A 16,512-nucleotide genomic window follows, 5' to 3' on the forward strand; every position below is an offset into this window, starting at 1 on the left:
CCTAGTGGCTCAGACCTGCCAGGCAGGCACTCTAGTGCTGAGTCACACCCTGGCTTCTCACTAGAGGATTCTAGGCAAGTGCCCTGCCACTGAACCATGGCGCCAGCCCCTCGCCAGGGGAATCCTAGGGAAGTTCTTTACTACTGAACTATGTTCTCGGGCTTATTTTATTTTCACTGTAACACAGGCTATCACAATGTAGCCCAGTTGGCCTCAGACTTGTGATCCCTCTGCCTCGGTGTCAGGTGGGGCACTGTGATGGAGTCTTTGATGGTGTGAGTTTCTGTGGCCAGATCCACAACCGTTCCTTCTCTAGTGGTGTTGAAGGCAGGACCTATCTCCTGCTCAGTTTTGTGATTCCTGTACCTGGCACCATGTCAGGTGTTTTGGGAACTCTGCCTCTTGAATAAGAGAGTGAAGGTTGGGGATTGGGAACAGAAATAGGGGTGACTAAGTGCCCCCGTGAGCTCACCCACTCCTATTTGGGTGAGTGAAAGGGAGGTGGTCTGATTTTGATGAATTTACAGGGGTTTGTTTTTCTTTGTAGGATTGTCACAGATGGAGACTACTTCCGTTTCTCTGGGTCCACTTATTGGCTCTTCTGAAATCATAGTCCCTATATTCCCCATAGAAACGACCATTGTCCCCACTGAAGAAATCACGGCCTCCGCAGAAAGAACCACTATCCCTCCTGAGGAGACAACTGTTCCCACAGCAGTGGTCAGTAGTGCCACAGAAGTGACCACTTTTACTTCAGAAGTGACCACTGTCACTACAGAAGAGAGTACTGTCTCTCCTGAAGAGGCCAGCATCCCTCCTGAGGAAATCACCACCTCTCCAGAAGTGACCACTGTCCACACAACAGTGGTTACTGCTGCCACAGAAATGGCCACTTTCACTTCAGAAGTGACCACTGTCTCTCCTGAAGAGGCCAGTGTCCCTCCTGAGGAGACCACCTCTAGAGAAGTAACCACTGTATCTTCTGAACAGACCAGAGCCCATCCTGAGGAGACCACCACCTCTCCAGAAGTGACCACTGTCCACACAGCAGTGGTCGCTGCTGCCACAGAAGTGACCACTGTCACGGCAGAAGTGACCACTGTCACGGCAGAAGTGACCACTGTCACGGCAGAAGTGACCACTGTCCCTCCTGAGGAGACCACCACCTCTCCAGAAGTGACCACTGTTCCCACAGCAGTGGTCGCTGCTGCCACAGAAGTGACCACTGTCACGGCAGAAGTGACCACTGTCACTGCAGAAGTGACCACTGTCTCTCCTGAAGAGGCCAGTGTCCCTCCTGAGGAAACCACCCCTACAGAAGTAACCACTGTACCTCCTGAACAGACCAGCGTCCCTCCTGAGACCACCACCTCTCCAGAAGTGACCATTGTCTCTACAGAAGTGACCACTGTCACGGCAGAAGTGACCACTGTCACTGTAGAAGTGACCACTGCCTCTCCTGAGGAGACCACCACCTCTCCAGAAGTGACCACTGTCCCCACAGCAGTGGTCACTAATGCCACAGAAGTGACCACTGTCACTGTAGAAGTGACCACTGCCTCTCCTGAGGAGACCACCACCTCTCCAGAAGTGACCACTGTCCCCACAGCAGTGGTCACTAATGCCACAGAAGTGACCACTGTCACTACAGAAGTGACCACTGTCTCTCCTGAAGAGGCCAGTGTCCCTCCTGAGGAGACCACCACTTCTCCAGAAGTGACCAGCGTCCCTCCTGAGGAGACCAGCACCTCTCCAGAAGTGACCACTGTCCCTTCTGAAGAGACCAGCATCCCTCCTGAGGAGACCAGCGTCCCTCCTGAGGAGACCAGCACCTCTCCAGAAGTGACCACTGTCCCTCCTGAAGAGACCAGCGTCCCTCCTGAAGAGACCAGCGTCCCTCCTGAGGAGACCAGCGTCCCTCCTGAGGAGACCAGCGTTCCTCCTGAGGAGACCAGCACCTCTCCAGAAGTGACCACTGTCCCTCCTGAAGAAACCAGCATCCCTCCTGAGGAGACTGCCACCCCTCCTGAAGGGACCTTTGTCCCCACTGAAGAGACTGTCTTTGCAGAGCAATCTACCGCCATTCAAATGTCCACAACAGGTAAATCACCCTGTCCCAGCCCGTCACAGGTTCCAGGTATAACTACCACAGGTACGAAGTGGGCAGAGCATGGCCTGGAGCTCTTTGTAGAAGACAATGAGGAGATTAGAGAGGGAGGGACTTGAAGTAAAAAGCATACACAGACTGCAGATACATCAGCCACAAACCGAACCATCCTCAGCTCCCTTCCCTCTTTTCTTCCTTCTCCTGACTCCATTCTCTTTCCCTCCCTTCTTGCCTTCTTATTTTCCTACATAGCTCAGGCTAGCCTCAAATTGATGATCTCCTTGCCTTGGTCTCCAGTGTAATAGAATTACAGGCACATACCACCACACCTGACCTGGACCTGAACATTTCACATCACTGGAACCATATAACATATTTGTGAGCACAACGTCTTCAAGATTTCGACCTCATTACAACATTGGTCAGAACTTTTTGCTTTTGAGACAAGGTCCTGTTATGTAGCTCAGGCTGGCCTCAAATCCACTATGGAGCTGGCCTTGAACCCTTGGCAGTCTTCCTACCTTGGCTTCCCACAGACGCCACCATGCCCAGCTATTTCACTCTTCTTTTTAATGGAAGGATAAAGGCGGGCTTAATTAGAAAAGAACTGGAGTTCAGAGTAGGAGAGACAGGGAGGCGTCTGGGGCCGGAGGCAGCTGTGCAATAAAAGCCTGATGAAGGCTGTGCTTTCCTTCCAGGGAGCTGCCCTCCAAATGCCCACTTGGAATCGTGTGCATGCCTTGCATCCTGTGAGAACCCCAAGCCCAGCTGCCAGACCCCCTGCCATCCTGGCTGTGTCTGCAATCCTGGATTTTTGTTTAGTAGCTATCAATGTATTAATGCATCTTCCTGCAATTGCTTCTATAGCAACAAATATTATAAGGTATATAATTATAATGTAAGGACTCCAGGGGTGCCCAGCTTTCCAAAGGGGAATTGATGCTAGAACATCTTGGACCTGGTGCCCCTGCTTTCTCTCTGTGTGAGAGGAGCTTAGAAAGTTCCAGGGTATAGGCTCGAAGGACTGGTTATAAAATGGGAGAGCCAAGGACAGCCTGCATTCTAGGGAAGTGATCTGCCAAGGACCCACAGTCCCACCTCTTCACTAGGGGACAGGCATTTTACCACTGAGTCACATCCCAGCCCCTCACTGGGGATTCTAGGCAGGAGCTCTACCACTGAGCCACACCCCAACTCCTCACTGTGGGATTCTAGGCAGGTGCTCTACCACTGAGCCACACCCCAACTCCTCACTGGGGGATTCTAGGCAGGTGCTCTACCACTGAGCCACACCCCAGCCCCTCACTGGGGGATTCTAGGCAGGTACTCTACCACTGAGCCACACCCCAGCTCCTCACTGGGGGATTCTAGGCAGGTACTCTACCACTGAGTCACACCCCAACTCCTCACTGGGGGATTCTAGGTAGGTGCTCTACCACTGAGACACACTCCCAGTCCCTTACCGGTGGGCTTTAGGATAGTGCTCTACCACTGATTGCATTGCCAGAGCTCAGTCACTAGGTATGGCTGGTGACTAGCATAATAGACAGATCTAGAGTTAGGTAGCAGAGCTGGGACATGGGTGCAGCATGCATCCTCTGCATGGCCTTGGGAATGTTTATCTTGTTAAATCTGTTTCCCATGGCTATAATATGCACAGTAAGACCTACATTTGTATTTATTTAGTTTTTATTTTATTTTCCTAATTTTAATAAATTTATTATTTATTTTACAATCCATTACCCCTCCATTTCTATTTAGGAAAAGACATATCTTCCATGAATATCAACAGTACATGGAATATTAAGTTCCAGTAAGACGATCTCCTCATGTATTAAGGCTGGGCAGGGTGACCCAGTGTGAGGAGTAGGGTCCCTCACACTGGGTAAAAGAGTCAGAGACACCCCTGTTCCCCTGTTAGGAATCCCACAAAAGGGCCAAGCTACACAACTATTACATTTTTGGTTCTTTTTAGAGATAGGGTTTCTCTGTAGCTTTGGAGCCTGTCCTGGAACTCACTCTGTAGACCAGGCTGGCCTCGAACTCACAGAGATCCGCCTGCCTCTGCCACCCAAGAACTGGGATTAAAATGGTGCGCCACCACTGCCTGGCTCATTTAGTTTCTTTTGAGATACAAGTCTCATATGTCCTAGGTGGACCTTCAGCTCCTCAACATCTGCTTCTTCTCCTCCACCTTCCATGTGCTGGGTTCCAGTTGTGCAATGGTGCAGTGTTAAGGATTGAACCTAGGATTTTGAGCCTGTCAGACAAGTCCCTGAGATCCATCCAGACCTCCTCCTCCTCCTCTTCTTCTGCTATGTTTCAGTTCCGGGAAGAGGAGGGAAAAGCTACTCCATTTTGTTGCTGCCATTCTGGGCAGAGTCTTATTCACTGCTCCGGGCTGACCTGGAACTCATTTTGTACCCCAGGCTGCCCACAGACTTGTGTCAATTCTCTTGCCTCAGTCTTCCAAATGTTGGGATTATAGGTGTGCCCTACTACTCTTGGCTCAAGACCCTTCTCTCCTTACCTCAGAGTGTATAAAGTTAGATGTGCCAGCACACACCTGTAATCGTAACACTAGAGAGATGTTGACAGGAGGATCAGATCATCCTCAGACAGGAGGAGTTCAAGATCATCCTCAGCTAGTTAAGGGAATTTAAGGCTAGCCTGGGTTACATGAGACACGGTGTAAAAAAAAAAATATCAGATTTTTTTTTTGGTAAAGATATGTTTTGGTTTCATAAAATATTCTGATAAAATATCCAGACTAAAAACAAACCTTGGGAGGTGAGGGTTTACTGTAGCTCACAGTTCCAAGGAACAGACCATCACTGAGAGGAAGTCAAGGCAGCAGGAATGAAAGATAGATGGTTTTACTTTTATACTCTGTCTACAGTCAAGAACACAGGGAGATCAGTGCATGCACGCCTAGTGCCCAGCAGGCTTTCTCTACTCTCATGTAGTCCAGGACCAACCAGAGAATGGAGTATGCACTTTTAGGCTGGGTCTTCCCATATCAATGAAGGCAATAGGACGATACCCCCAGAAGTGTCTGCAGGCCAATGTAGTGAGAGCCTGTTTCAGAAACAAAACAAAACAAAACAAAACAAAACAGGAGGGCTGGTGGAATGGCTTAGCAGGTAAAGGCCCTTGCCTCCGAGCCTTGATCCTGAGTTCCACCCATTGGACCCGCATGGTGGAAACAGACAACAGATTCCCCAAGAAAGTTATTTTCTAATCTCCAGACTTGTGCTATGGCTCATAGAAACACACACACGCGCGCACACACACACACACCCCTTAGAACTGCGGCTTTGTGACACTCCATCTGTTGCCCTTAGCCTGGGGAAGAATGGTTTAGTCCCAATTGCACAGAACGGTGCCGCTGCTTGCCTGGTAGCCGGATGGAGTGTCAGATCTCCCAGTGCGGGACATACACGGTGTGCCTGATGGAGAATGGCGAATATGAATGCCAGCCCTATGGTAAGCACTGCCCCTCGCGCTGACAGAACGGAAGGGTGGGTGGGACGCTTTAATGCATTCGCTAGTCCCATCCCCACGTTTGCATGTGCTGCTCTGACCCCAGAAAGTTGTCCCTAGCATCTGTAAATCAACACCCTGTCAGAGTCAGTGAGAACCTGGGCAATGGAGCTGGGGTTGTCTCTGGGTAGGAGGGGCTGGTGGGTTGGATTCAGTCAAGCTGGACACTGGTAACAGCTTCCTACATCTCCGTTCCCCTTCTCTGGCAGGTAGTGCCACCTGCCTGGTCTATGGGGACCTTCATTTTGTCACCTTTGATGAGAGGCACATTAGCTTCTCAGGGACGTGTACCTATATCTTGGCCCAAACCTGTGACAACTCCACAGGTAGGGGATTCAAGCCCGAGCGGCGGGGGAGGGGTGGGGTGGGAAGGGGTTGGGATGGTAGAATAAGGGTCAGGCTTGGGGAAGGGGCTGCATTGGACCAAGGCCCTCTGGTAAGCAGCGGTTGGGCTGTGCACACACACAGAGGTGGTGCTTTTGGTTCCACAGTCCTGGGGAAAGGCCGCTGATGGTACCAACTGCCTGCTCTTGTGGGAGGTTCCCCTGGCAGAGTGACAGTTACTGGTAAAGGGCCTCTTGCTTGAGGGTGTGGCTCAGCTGACAGAGTGCTTGTTTAGTGGGCATGAAGCACTGGTTTCCACCCCCAGAGCCTCGCAAACAGGGAGTGCACGCCCATCCTCTCGGCACTGGGCAGGCTAAGGCAGGAGGATTAGAAGTTCAAGGTCATCTCAGCCACACAGTTTGAGACCATTCTCCGGTCTTGTCTCACAAAAAGAGTGACGAGGAGTAATGAATGAACATGATTGCCTGAAGATGTCCTAGTCCACAGAGGGGAGACAGGAGACTATGAAAGCAGAAAATCATGGCGTGTTCCTTTCCACTTGGGTTCTGAGTCTCTTACCAAGTCTCAGGGCCAGATCGCGGAACCTTCTTCTGTCTGCCCGATAGTGCCAAGTCGGGCACCACCACCAACGGAGTGTCAGAAAGCAGAGGATGGGGTGGTGCACACTTTTAACCCCAGCATTCTGGAGGCTGAGACAGGGAGGTTGTCAGTTTCAGCTTGGGCTACACAGCAAGACTCCATCTGAAAACCAGCGGGCTGGGGATGCAACGCGGCTCAGTCAGCTGAGTGCTTGTTTAGCGCAAACAAAGCCCTGGCTGGGTTCCACCCCTAGCGTCACATAAACTGGACATGGTGTCGCATGTCTACAATGATGCCAGCACTGGGGAGGCAAGGGCAGTACTCTCAAGAGTTCAAGTTCATTCTTAGCTAGACTAAGCTATAATGAGACCCTGTCTGAAACCAACCAACCAACCAACCAACCAACCAACCAACCAACCAAGCAAGCAAGCAAGCAAACAAACAAACAAACGTTTGAAATGTAGCCCTTCCTCTCTCTATCTAGATTCATTCTTTAAAATAACAGCGAGCACCCAAGAACGGGGAGTAGAAGGCGTATCCTCCCTGGACAAAGTCTTCATTACTCTGCCAGAGACTACTATTACCATGACCAGTGGTAGAGAAACACTGGTGAGTCCTATCCTTTGCTCGTTCCACCAGGCCAGGCTACAGCCAGCCCCACCTGTCCCCACACCCTGTTAGGGATGGGCTTCAGCAAAATAATGATGGTGATGCCTCAAGCCAGTCCAGGCAAGAGAAGTTGGAGGGATGCTGTGGAGGGGTGATGTTAGAGTCTTAGGGCTCTCCTCGACCCCTGGATCACGCTCTCTGTCTCCTCTATCTGCCAGATTGGAGAACAGAGAGTCACCCTCCCAGCGATACCTTCTAATAACATCTTTGTGGGTCTGAGTGGGCGATTTGTGGAGCTGAGGACGACATTTGGTTTGCGGGTGAAATGGGATGGTGACCAGCAGCTTTTTGTGACTGTGCCCAGGTAAGGGAGGTAGCCTAGTTAGGAAGCTGACATTTCTCCCCCAGAATGCTCCGCCCTGCAGCCTTCCAGTCACTCAGGGTTAATCATTTACATCTGTCCTCAAAGCTGGGAAGCATCTAACCTGACCACCAGAAGGGAAACAGTAGGAAGTGGGGTCAGGGCAGTGAGATAACAGCAGGATGCAAACACAATGCCTTGGGAATGTGCTGGAGGGCAGTCAGGGGAGCGGTTGCCAGACACCATTCTTCAGGGAAGAGTGGTTCCCCAGACAAGGATAAGGCAGGCTTTGTGGAGAAGTTAGTTGACTGGGGACTAGAGGTGACACATCTGGTAAAGAGCTAAATTCCAACCCTGGAACTCACACAGACACAAAGATGCAGTGGTGTGTCCATAATTACAGTGCCAGGGAAGCAGGGATGAAAGGACTCTCGGGGCTTGCGAGCCATCCACTCTGACTCGCTGAGCTTCAGCGAAGCTGGAGGAGGCTGAGGAGATAGTTCAGAGGGCAAGGGTTTTTCATGCACAAGCACGGGGCCCTGAGCTTGAATCTTAAAAGCTGGACATGGCCGTGCGTGCATATGAAACTCCAGTGCTGTGCAGGGCAGAGACAGGAGGATCCCTGGAATTTGCTGGCTGCCAGCCTAGTTCCAGGTTCAGTGAGAGACCCTGTCTCAAAGACATAAAGTGGAAAGTGACCAAGCAAGACATTCAACTTCCTTCTCTGGCTTCCAAGAGCACATGAGGGTATGTAAAACACACACTCCCCAGGGCTGGAGAGTTCAGAGGACCCAGGGTCAATTCTGAGCACCTCCACGGCAGCCCACAACTGTCTGTGATTCTAGTCCCAAGGGACATGATGCCCTCTTTTGACTTCTGTGGACACTAAATGCGTGTGGTGTACACATATACATGCAGGGGGGCTGGAGAGATGGCTCAGTGGTTAAGAGCACAGGCTGCTCTTCCTGAGGTCCTGAGTTCAATTCCCAGCAACCATATGATGGCTCACAACCATCTATAATGATCTGGTGCCCTCTTCTGGTACATGGGCATACATGGAGGCAGAATGTTGCATACATAATAAATAAATAAGTAAATCTAAAAAAAAAGAGAAATATACACGCAGGCAAGACACCCATATGCATAAAATAAAAGCAAATGCTGGCCAGTGGTGACGCACTGCTTCAACTGGGAGGCAGAGGCAGGTGGATCTCTGAGTGCCAGGCCAGCCTGGTCTACAGAGTAAGTTCCAGGACAGCTAGGGCTACATGGAGAAACCCTGTCTCAAAAACAAAAACAAAAACAATACAAAAACAAATGAAAAATACTAAAATACAGATTCACATGTATATACTAAAAAAAAAAAATAAGGTGGACAGCACCTGAGGGAAACACACATTCTTGTTTAAACCCATGAGAAGGTAGGGGCAGCAAGGGATGTTGAGCAGAAGAACAGAGGAGATCCTGTATAGATGGCTCAGGCTGGGGCCTGTCACAGAATCTGTTAGGAGTGGATATTCTCAACCTTCAACCTTCTTCTGCCTCTCACCATCAGGGCGCACAGCACGCTGCCGCCCTTGCTGTGGTCTCTGATGACTGAGACCCTTCTTCCCAGTCATGACTCATCCCTCTCCTGGACCCACAGTACCTACTCGAGAAAACTCTGTGGTTTCTGTGGGAACTATGATGGGGACAGCAGCAATGATAACCAGAAGCCAGACGGCACGAGGACGCACGATGGGGACGAGCTGGGGAAGAGCTGGCAGCTGGAAGAGGAAGAGAACAAGGAGTGAGTGAGGGTCCCCACTTGGGGGCCAGGGTGGCCCTCCTTTCAGTCCTCTGGCCTTTGCCCATTTTAAGATCTATCAGAGCTGAGCTTAGCTGTTTCTGCCTGTCATTCGTCTGGAGCTACAGACATAATAAGATCCAGTTTTTAAATACCAAGAGCTGGACATATAGCTCAGTGGTAGAGCACCTGCCTAGAATCCCCCAGTGAGGGGCTGGGGTGTAGCTCAGTGGTAGAGCACCTGCCTAGAATCCCCCAGTGAGGGGCTGGGGTGTAGCTCAGTGGTAGAGCATCTGCCTAGGATCCCCCAGTGAGGGGCTGGGGTGTGGCTTTTTAGCGGAGAGCTTGTCTAGCATGCACCAGGTGTCGGGTTTGATTCTCAGCAATGTAAAAACTGAAGCAAAAGTAACAGGGACTGGAGCAGGGGGTTGCCTGTGGTCTTTAGGTTTCCAGGTCTATAGGAAGGTCAAAGTTAAGCCTCGGTCAATGTAGTGAGATTGTCTCAGAAGGAACAAAAGAAGATGACTTGCATTGCCCTTTTCTTTTTCCCTACCAGCTGTTCTACCTCTTTTGGGCTCTTCCAGTCTTATTGACTGCTTGGGTTGGGTCTCTTCCAGGTGTCAGAACAAGAAGAGCCCCCCATATTGTGATGCAGTCTTGGAGAGAACTATGTCGGGGCCCAAGTTATGTGGCCAGCTTGTTGATCCAAGAGGAACCTTTGAGTATGGAGGAAGGCAGATGGGCTGCCTGGGGTTGCTTGGCACTAGGGTTTCTCTGAGGTGGAGAACAGAGGCTCTGCCTTCTCCTGATGTCTGACTCAACCTCTCTCCCCAGGGCATGCCTGTTCCACATAAAGACCTCATTCTTCTTGGATAACTGTGTGTCGGACATGTGTAGCTTCCAGGGGCTCCAGCAGATGCTTTGTACTCATATGTCAGCCATGACTGCAGCCTGCCAAGATGCTGGCTATGCCGTGAAGCCCTGGAGGAGACCCCAGTTCTGCCGTGAGTTAGGACCCAAAGCATTGGCGGATGATCTGGTAGAGCTTTCTATAGATACAGGCAGGGTACATCTGTTGTCCCTCGACTCCAGTTACCTATGAGGGCAAGGTAGCGGGGAGAGTTGGAAGGATGTCTGAGAAAAATGAGTAAGCTGGCCAGACAGCAGTTCTGTAACCTCAATTCCTTGGGAGGCCAAGGCAGGAGGATCTCAAGTTGAAGGCCAAGCTGGCCAACTTAGGGAGGCTCGGTTCAAAACATAAAGGCAAAAAGAGGGCTAGGTGCGTGGCTCAGCAGTACAACATGTGTCTAGAAACCATCAACGAGGAGCTGGGGGTATAGCTTAGTGATAGGGTGCTTGTCAGTGAGAAGCTGGGGTGTGGCGCAGATGTAGTGCACTTGTCTGATGTGCTGCTCAAGGCCCTGGATTGAATCCTCAGCACTGTGGGGAACACAGGAGGAGGAGGAAAAGAAGGAGAAGAAGAAATAGAAGAGGGGGGCAGGTGGAGGGAAAGGAGTAAGAGGAGGAAGAGAAGGCAGAACAATAAGCACCCACAGTTACTTGGTTCTGTAGGGAAGAAGATAGTGTACTTTTGTGCTCCCCCTAGTCCTCATGCATGAAGTCTGTGAATGCCTGAGACTGTGTTGTAGGTCTGGCATGGATCCCACGCCCACCCCCAAGTCCTCTGGAGAAGCTTCATCCCCAGGACCAGACTCTTCATGGCTTGCTGGGTACCATACTTGCTTATTGAGAATGTCTATCTATCAGAGTGGATGTATCTTCTAACTCGGAGCTCATCTGCCTTCCATGAAGGGCCTTGGTAGCCTCCAAGCAACAGTCTTGGCTTTTGTTTGGTTTTCTTTGGTTTGCTTTTTGAGCCAGGGTCTCATATAGCCCAAGCTAGTCTTGAACTCACCATGGAGTTTAAGATGGCACTGAATTCTTGATCCTCTTGCTTCCACCTCCCCAGTCATGGGTTACAGTCATGCATGATGACAACCAGTTTATGTGGCACTGGGGATGGAACCTAGGGCCTCATGCATGCATATAAGCTCTCTACCGAGTGACCTGTATCCTCAGACTGCAGGCCACTGTTTTAGCTTCAGCAGGAAGCCCTGTCAGCTGAGCTCCTGGGCTCATCGTCTCCAAGGCCTATCTCTCAATTTTGGTTCCGGCATCTCTAGCTGGAACTGTCTTAGCATGTTCTTTTCTCTTGTCCCTTGGTCTCATCTATCTCCTTTTGATGTTATTTTCTGAGACAGGTTCTCACTCTGCAGCCCAGGCTGTCCTGGAACTCTCAACCCTGCTGCCACAGCCTCCCAAGTCCTGGGTTTACAGGTTTACACAGCCGGCTTGCCTGTTCTCTTACTTAAGCTTCTCCCTCCACAGCCTTGGTCTGCCCTCGAAATAGCAGGTACTCCCTATGTGCCAAACCATGCCCGGACACCTGCCATCCTGGATCTGCTCTCCAGCCCTGCCCAGAAAAGTGTGTGGAAGCATGCGAGTGTGACCCTGGCTTCGTGCTCAGTGGTTTTGAGTGTGTTCCTCAGTCCCAGTGTGGGTGCACCAGCCTCGAGGGACGCTACTTCAAGGTGAGCAGGTGGCGTGAACCCCTCAGCCCTACAGACAGAAAGGACTTGCTCTGAGTTTCTGAAGCCCTGGGTTGAGGTAGGGGAGGGCAATGGGGGATAGGTAGGAAAGAGAAGGTCAGAGCAAAAGCGAGAGTAGCTAAGGCTGGCATATTGGATCCATGCTCAAATATTTCCCTTTCCTTCCCTCCCCCTCTCTCTCCCTCTCTCTCTCCTGGCTCTACTCTAATTTCCTTCCTTCCCTCCCTCTTTTTCTTTTTTATTTTTTTTGATGTTGCTGAAGATGGAACCCAGAGCCTTATGTTTAGCAAGAGTTTAACAACTGAGTCATGCCCCCAAGCCCTCATTGGGCGATTCTAGGCAGGTGTTCTACCACTGAGCCATACCCCAGCCCCTCACTGGGGGATTCTAGGCAGGGGCTCTACCACTGAGCTACACCACAGCTCCTCACTGGGAGATTCTAGGCAGGGGTTCTACCACTGAGCCACACCCCAGCCCCTCACTGGGGGATTCTAGGCAGGGGTTCTACCACTGAGCCACACTCCAGCCCCTCACTGGGGGATTCTAGGCAGGGGTTCTACCACTGAGCCACACTCCAGCCCCTCACTGGGGGATTCTAGGCAGGGGCTCTACCACTGAGCTACACCACAGCTCCTCACTGGGAGATTCTAGGCAGGGGTTCTACCACTGAGCCACACCCCAGCCCCTCACTGGGGGATTCTAGGCAGGGGTTCTACCACTGAGCCACACTCCAGCCCCTCACTGGGGGATTCTAGGCAGGTGTTCTACCACTGAGCCACACTCCAGCCCCTCACTGGGGGATTCTAGGCAGGTGTTCTACCACTGAGCCACACTCCAGCCCCTCACTGGGGGATTCTAGGCAGGGGCTCTACCACTGAGCTACACCACAGCTCCTCACTGGGAGATTCTAGGCAGGGGTTCTACCACTGAGCCACACCCCAGCCCCTCACTGGGGGATTCTAGGCAGGGGTTCTACCACTGAGCCACACTCCAGCCCCTCACTGGGGCATTCTAGGCAGGTGTTCTACCACTGAGCCACACTCCAGCCCCTCACTGGGGGATTCTAGGCAGGTGTTCTACCACTGAGCTACACCACAGCTCCTCACTGGGAGATTCTAGGCAGGGGTTCTACCACTGAGCCACACCCCAGCCCCTTACTGGGGGATTCTAGGCAAGGGCTCTACCATTGAGCCACACCCCAGCCCCCCACTGGGGGATTCTAAGCAGGAGTGCTACCAAACAAGTTGTAATACCAGTTAATGTACCAAAACTCTAGCTTTTTTTTTAAAAAAGAAATTTTTAATGATTTATTTGACCTTGTTTTATGTACATTGGCTCGAGGATGTCAGATCCCCTGGATCTGGATTTACAGACAGCTTTGAGCTGCCATGTGGGTGCTGGGAATTGAACCCGGGCCCTCTGGAAGAGCAGCCAGTGCTCTTCACTGCCCAGCCATCTCTCCGTCCCCAGCTCTAGCTTTTTACTTGTTCTTCTTTTCCTTTTTTTTTTTTAACCAGAAATTTTTGAGACAAAATCTTGTTATGTACCCCTTGCTGGCCTCAACCTCAGTCCTCCTGCTTCTACCTCCCCAGTGCTAGGGTTACATGTGATCATCACCAAACCTGTTTTGCGAGCCTTTCCCCCACACTCTGCTTTGCCTCTAAGTCACCCCTTTCTATTGGAATCTCCCACCTCCCTTGAGGCTCTGTTGCAACTCTTCTTCCTGCCTGGAGTTCTCCCGACAACTAAGTTAGGAATATCTCTCGCCTATGTGGCACTTACCTCTTATTACAGTATTTGGGAGGCTCCAGACCAGCTGAGCTACTCTATGGCAAACAAACAAAAAGAATGTACCTCCCAGGGCTGGAGAGATGGCTCAGTAGTTAAGAGCACTGACTTTTCTTCCAGAGGACCTGGGTTCAATTCCCATCACCCACATGGCAGCTCACAACTGTCTGTGACTCCAGTCCTGACACCCTCACCCAGACATACATGTAGGTGAAGCACCAATGCACACAAAATAAAATAAGTCAAAGAGAGTGTATCTTTACATTCATGTTTAAAGAAAGATAAATTCTTTTTAATTTAGTAGCAAGTATTGATAGTGGATATTCATGGCGGGAAGCTGTCCTGGGTGTCTGTCTACTTTAACTGGGAGTGTGTGGTCTGCTTGTGCTTACATGCCAAGCTCAGAGGAAAATCTTCAGGAGTTGGCACTCTCCTTTTAGCGTGTGGGTCTCTGAATTGAACTCAGATCCTCAGGCTTTGTGGCACTAAGTTTTCCTGCCTACTGAGTCACCTTCCTGGCCCTCCTTTTTTTTTCTAAGCATCTTATTAATTTGTCTCTGTGGTGTGTGTGTAGTGTGGAGACCAGTGGAGGATGTCAGGCGTCCCGCTCCATTGCGTTCCGGAACAGGGTCCTCCCACTGTAGGTATACTAGGCCTACTTGATACCAGACTTTTTCCCAGAGCTTCAGGAAGACAAGATAGCCAGGCAAGGAAGCCATCTCTTACTGCTTTCCCTTCTGCACCCAGGTACAGGAGCAATGGTTTAATCCAGACTGCAAAGAGATCTGCACTTGTGATGGCAACAACAGCGTTCGCTGCCAGCCCTGGAAGTGTAGGGCTCAGGAAGTCTGTAGCCATAAGAATGGCGTGTTAGGCTGTCACGCCCAAGGTGAGCAGTCAAGTCACCGTGGAAGGTGAGCAGGGCCTTCATCTGAGAGGATGGTGACGGTTAATACTGAGTCTACAGACTTGACAGTCTAATAACTTGACGGGGTCTGCAAACATCTAGGAAACAAGCCTTTGGCCACATCTGTTAGCAAGTTTCTAGATTCAGTTAACTGAAGTGAGAAGACCCATACTAAATGGAAGCCTCATGGTACCATGGGCTGCGGTCCTGGACTACGTGAACAGGGGAAATGGGGCTGAGCACCAGCATCCATATCCCTCTGCTCCCAGGCTATAAGGATGCCACAGGAGCTATCTGACATCCTCTTAACCACACCTTCCCACCATGGTGGCCTCCCATGCACACCGCATGCCAGAAAGCCCCATGCTTAAGTCGCTTTTGTCAAGATCTGGTACTATAATAATAGGGAAAACAGAACTTAGTAAAGTAACATGGAAAACATTGCCAAAGGCAGTGTTCCCCAAAACTAGGGACTCAGCTAGAGATTTGTGTTGGTCATTTTACTGAGATGGGAACAAATATTGAGAAAGAACCATTTATGAAGAAGAAAGGTTTAGCTGTGGTGGTGTTTCCTGCCTGTAACCCTAGTATTTGGGAGTTGGAGGCAGGAGAATCAGGAGTTTGAGGTCACCATCCTCAGCTGCATAGCTGATTTGAGTCCTGTCCAGGCCACACGTGACTGTCTTACTATTTAATTGTAAAAGTATGTGTTTGTGTCTCTGTGTGTAAGACTGGGTGTACACGTGGGTGTAAATACCTGAAGAAGCCAGAGAGGGCGCCACATCCCCTGGAGTTGCAGTTACAGACAGTTGGAAGCTCCCCTAACCCCACATCCTGAACGCTGGGAACTGAATTCTGGCTGCAAAAGCAGCAAGTGCTCTTCACTTATCCTGCACCATCTTTCCAGCCCAGAGGCTGTTTAAAACAAACACAAACAAACAAACAAATAAAAAGGAAGGAAAGAACAGAAGATAGTTCCTGGGAAGAAGTGAATCTATGAAACCAGGAGCTTGACAGAATATTCTGCTCAGTGCTGTGAGGAGCCTGGAGTACAACAGGAAATCCCTTCAGGAAATTCCAGGTGTCCAGCGAGAACCTCTAGGTCTGGGAGGAGCGGCTGTGGGCAAGGCCACAGGCACATCGGGAGAAGTGGCTGTAAGAAAGGCAGGTACTTGGGGAGAAGAACCCGCGAGGAACACAGACAGGTACTTCCTGGAGGAGCAGCTGTAAGGAACGTGATAGGTACTTCCGGGAGAAGCCGCGAGGAACACGACGGGTACTTCCGGTAAGAGCAGCTCCCAGGAACGTGACAGGCACATCCCAGAGAAGCCGCGAGGAGCATGGCAGGTACTTCCGGGAGAAGAACCCGTGAGGAACACGACAGGTACTTCCAGGCAACAGTATCCATCAGGAGCGCTGGGGGAAGAGTCCTCTGAAAATCTTCTGCGAACACTCAAGCAGGAAAGAGAAGAGCAGAGGTCGCTGGGAGAGGGAAGAAAATTCCGAGAAGACAGTTACCTGCCGGGCCTGGAGCCTGACTCTTTGGCAGAGATCCAGTACGTTTGAGCCCTCTCTGAGGACACGAGTAGAGATCTCAATACTGCCTTTAATGGACGCTGTCGATACCCCAACATTTACCAAGGTTTCAAGAAAGAAATGAGAAACACCGGGTATCAAGTAATAACTTTTGTTCTTCCGGTTGTTTGAAAACTCCGGTCTTAGAATGTGTTTCCTTCCATATTCTTTGACAAAACTCGATTCATTACTTCCTACTACTGCGTACATTCTTGGTGAGGTATTCTTTCTTATGTCTGTCCTTATCCTTTTGTATTGTCCTTTGAGAAAGGGGTTCTCTGTGTATCCCTGGCTGTCCTGGAA

General features: G+C 50.6%; 1 protein-coding gene across 2 annotated transcripts in view; it reads left to right on the forward strand.

Annotated features, from left to right (window-relative positions):
- Window positions 1-16,512, forward strand: part of Zan (zonadhesin) — a 104,713-nt gene that overhangs the window by 13,708 nt on the left and 74,493 nt on the right. For both annotated transcript variants that reach the window (XM_087903495.1, XM_087903496.1), the window contains exons 13-23: window positions 548-2,101; window positions 2,806-2,990; window positions 5,452-5,593; window positions 5,860-5,976; window positions 7,059-7,183; window positions 7,402-7,547; window positions 9,190-9,333; window positions 9,948-10,052; window positions 10,165-10,334; window positions 11,719-11,921; window positions 14,475-14,616. In XM_087903495.1, coding sequence (XP_087759621.1) covers window positions 548-2,101; window positions 2,806-2,990; window positions 5,452-5,593; window positions 5,860-5,976; window positions 7,059-7,183; window positions 7,402-7,547; window positions 9,190-9,333; window positions 9,948-10,052; window positions 10,165-10,334; window positions 11,719-11,921; window positions 14,475-14,616 — 3,033 coding nt within the window. The remainder of the gene's footprint in view (window positions 1-547; window positions 2,102-2,805; window positions 2,991-5,451; window positions 5,594-5,859; window positions 5,977-7,058; window positions 7,184-7,401; window positions 7,548-9,189; window positions 9,334-9,947; window positions 10,053-10,164; window positions 10,335-11,718; window positions 11,922-14,474; window positions 14,617-16,512) is intronic.

Source organism: Myodes glareolus, chromosome 2 (genome assembly GCF_982192425.1).
Source record: "Myodes glareolus chromosome 2, mMyoGla1.1, whole genome shotgun sequence".
NCBI classification, from domain to species: domain Eukaryota; kingdom Metazoa; phylum Chordata; class Mammalia; order Rodentia; family Cricetidae; genus Myodes; species Myodes glareolus.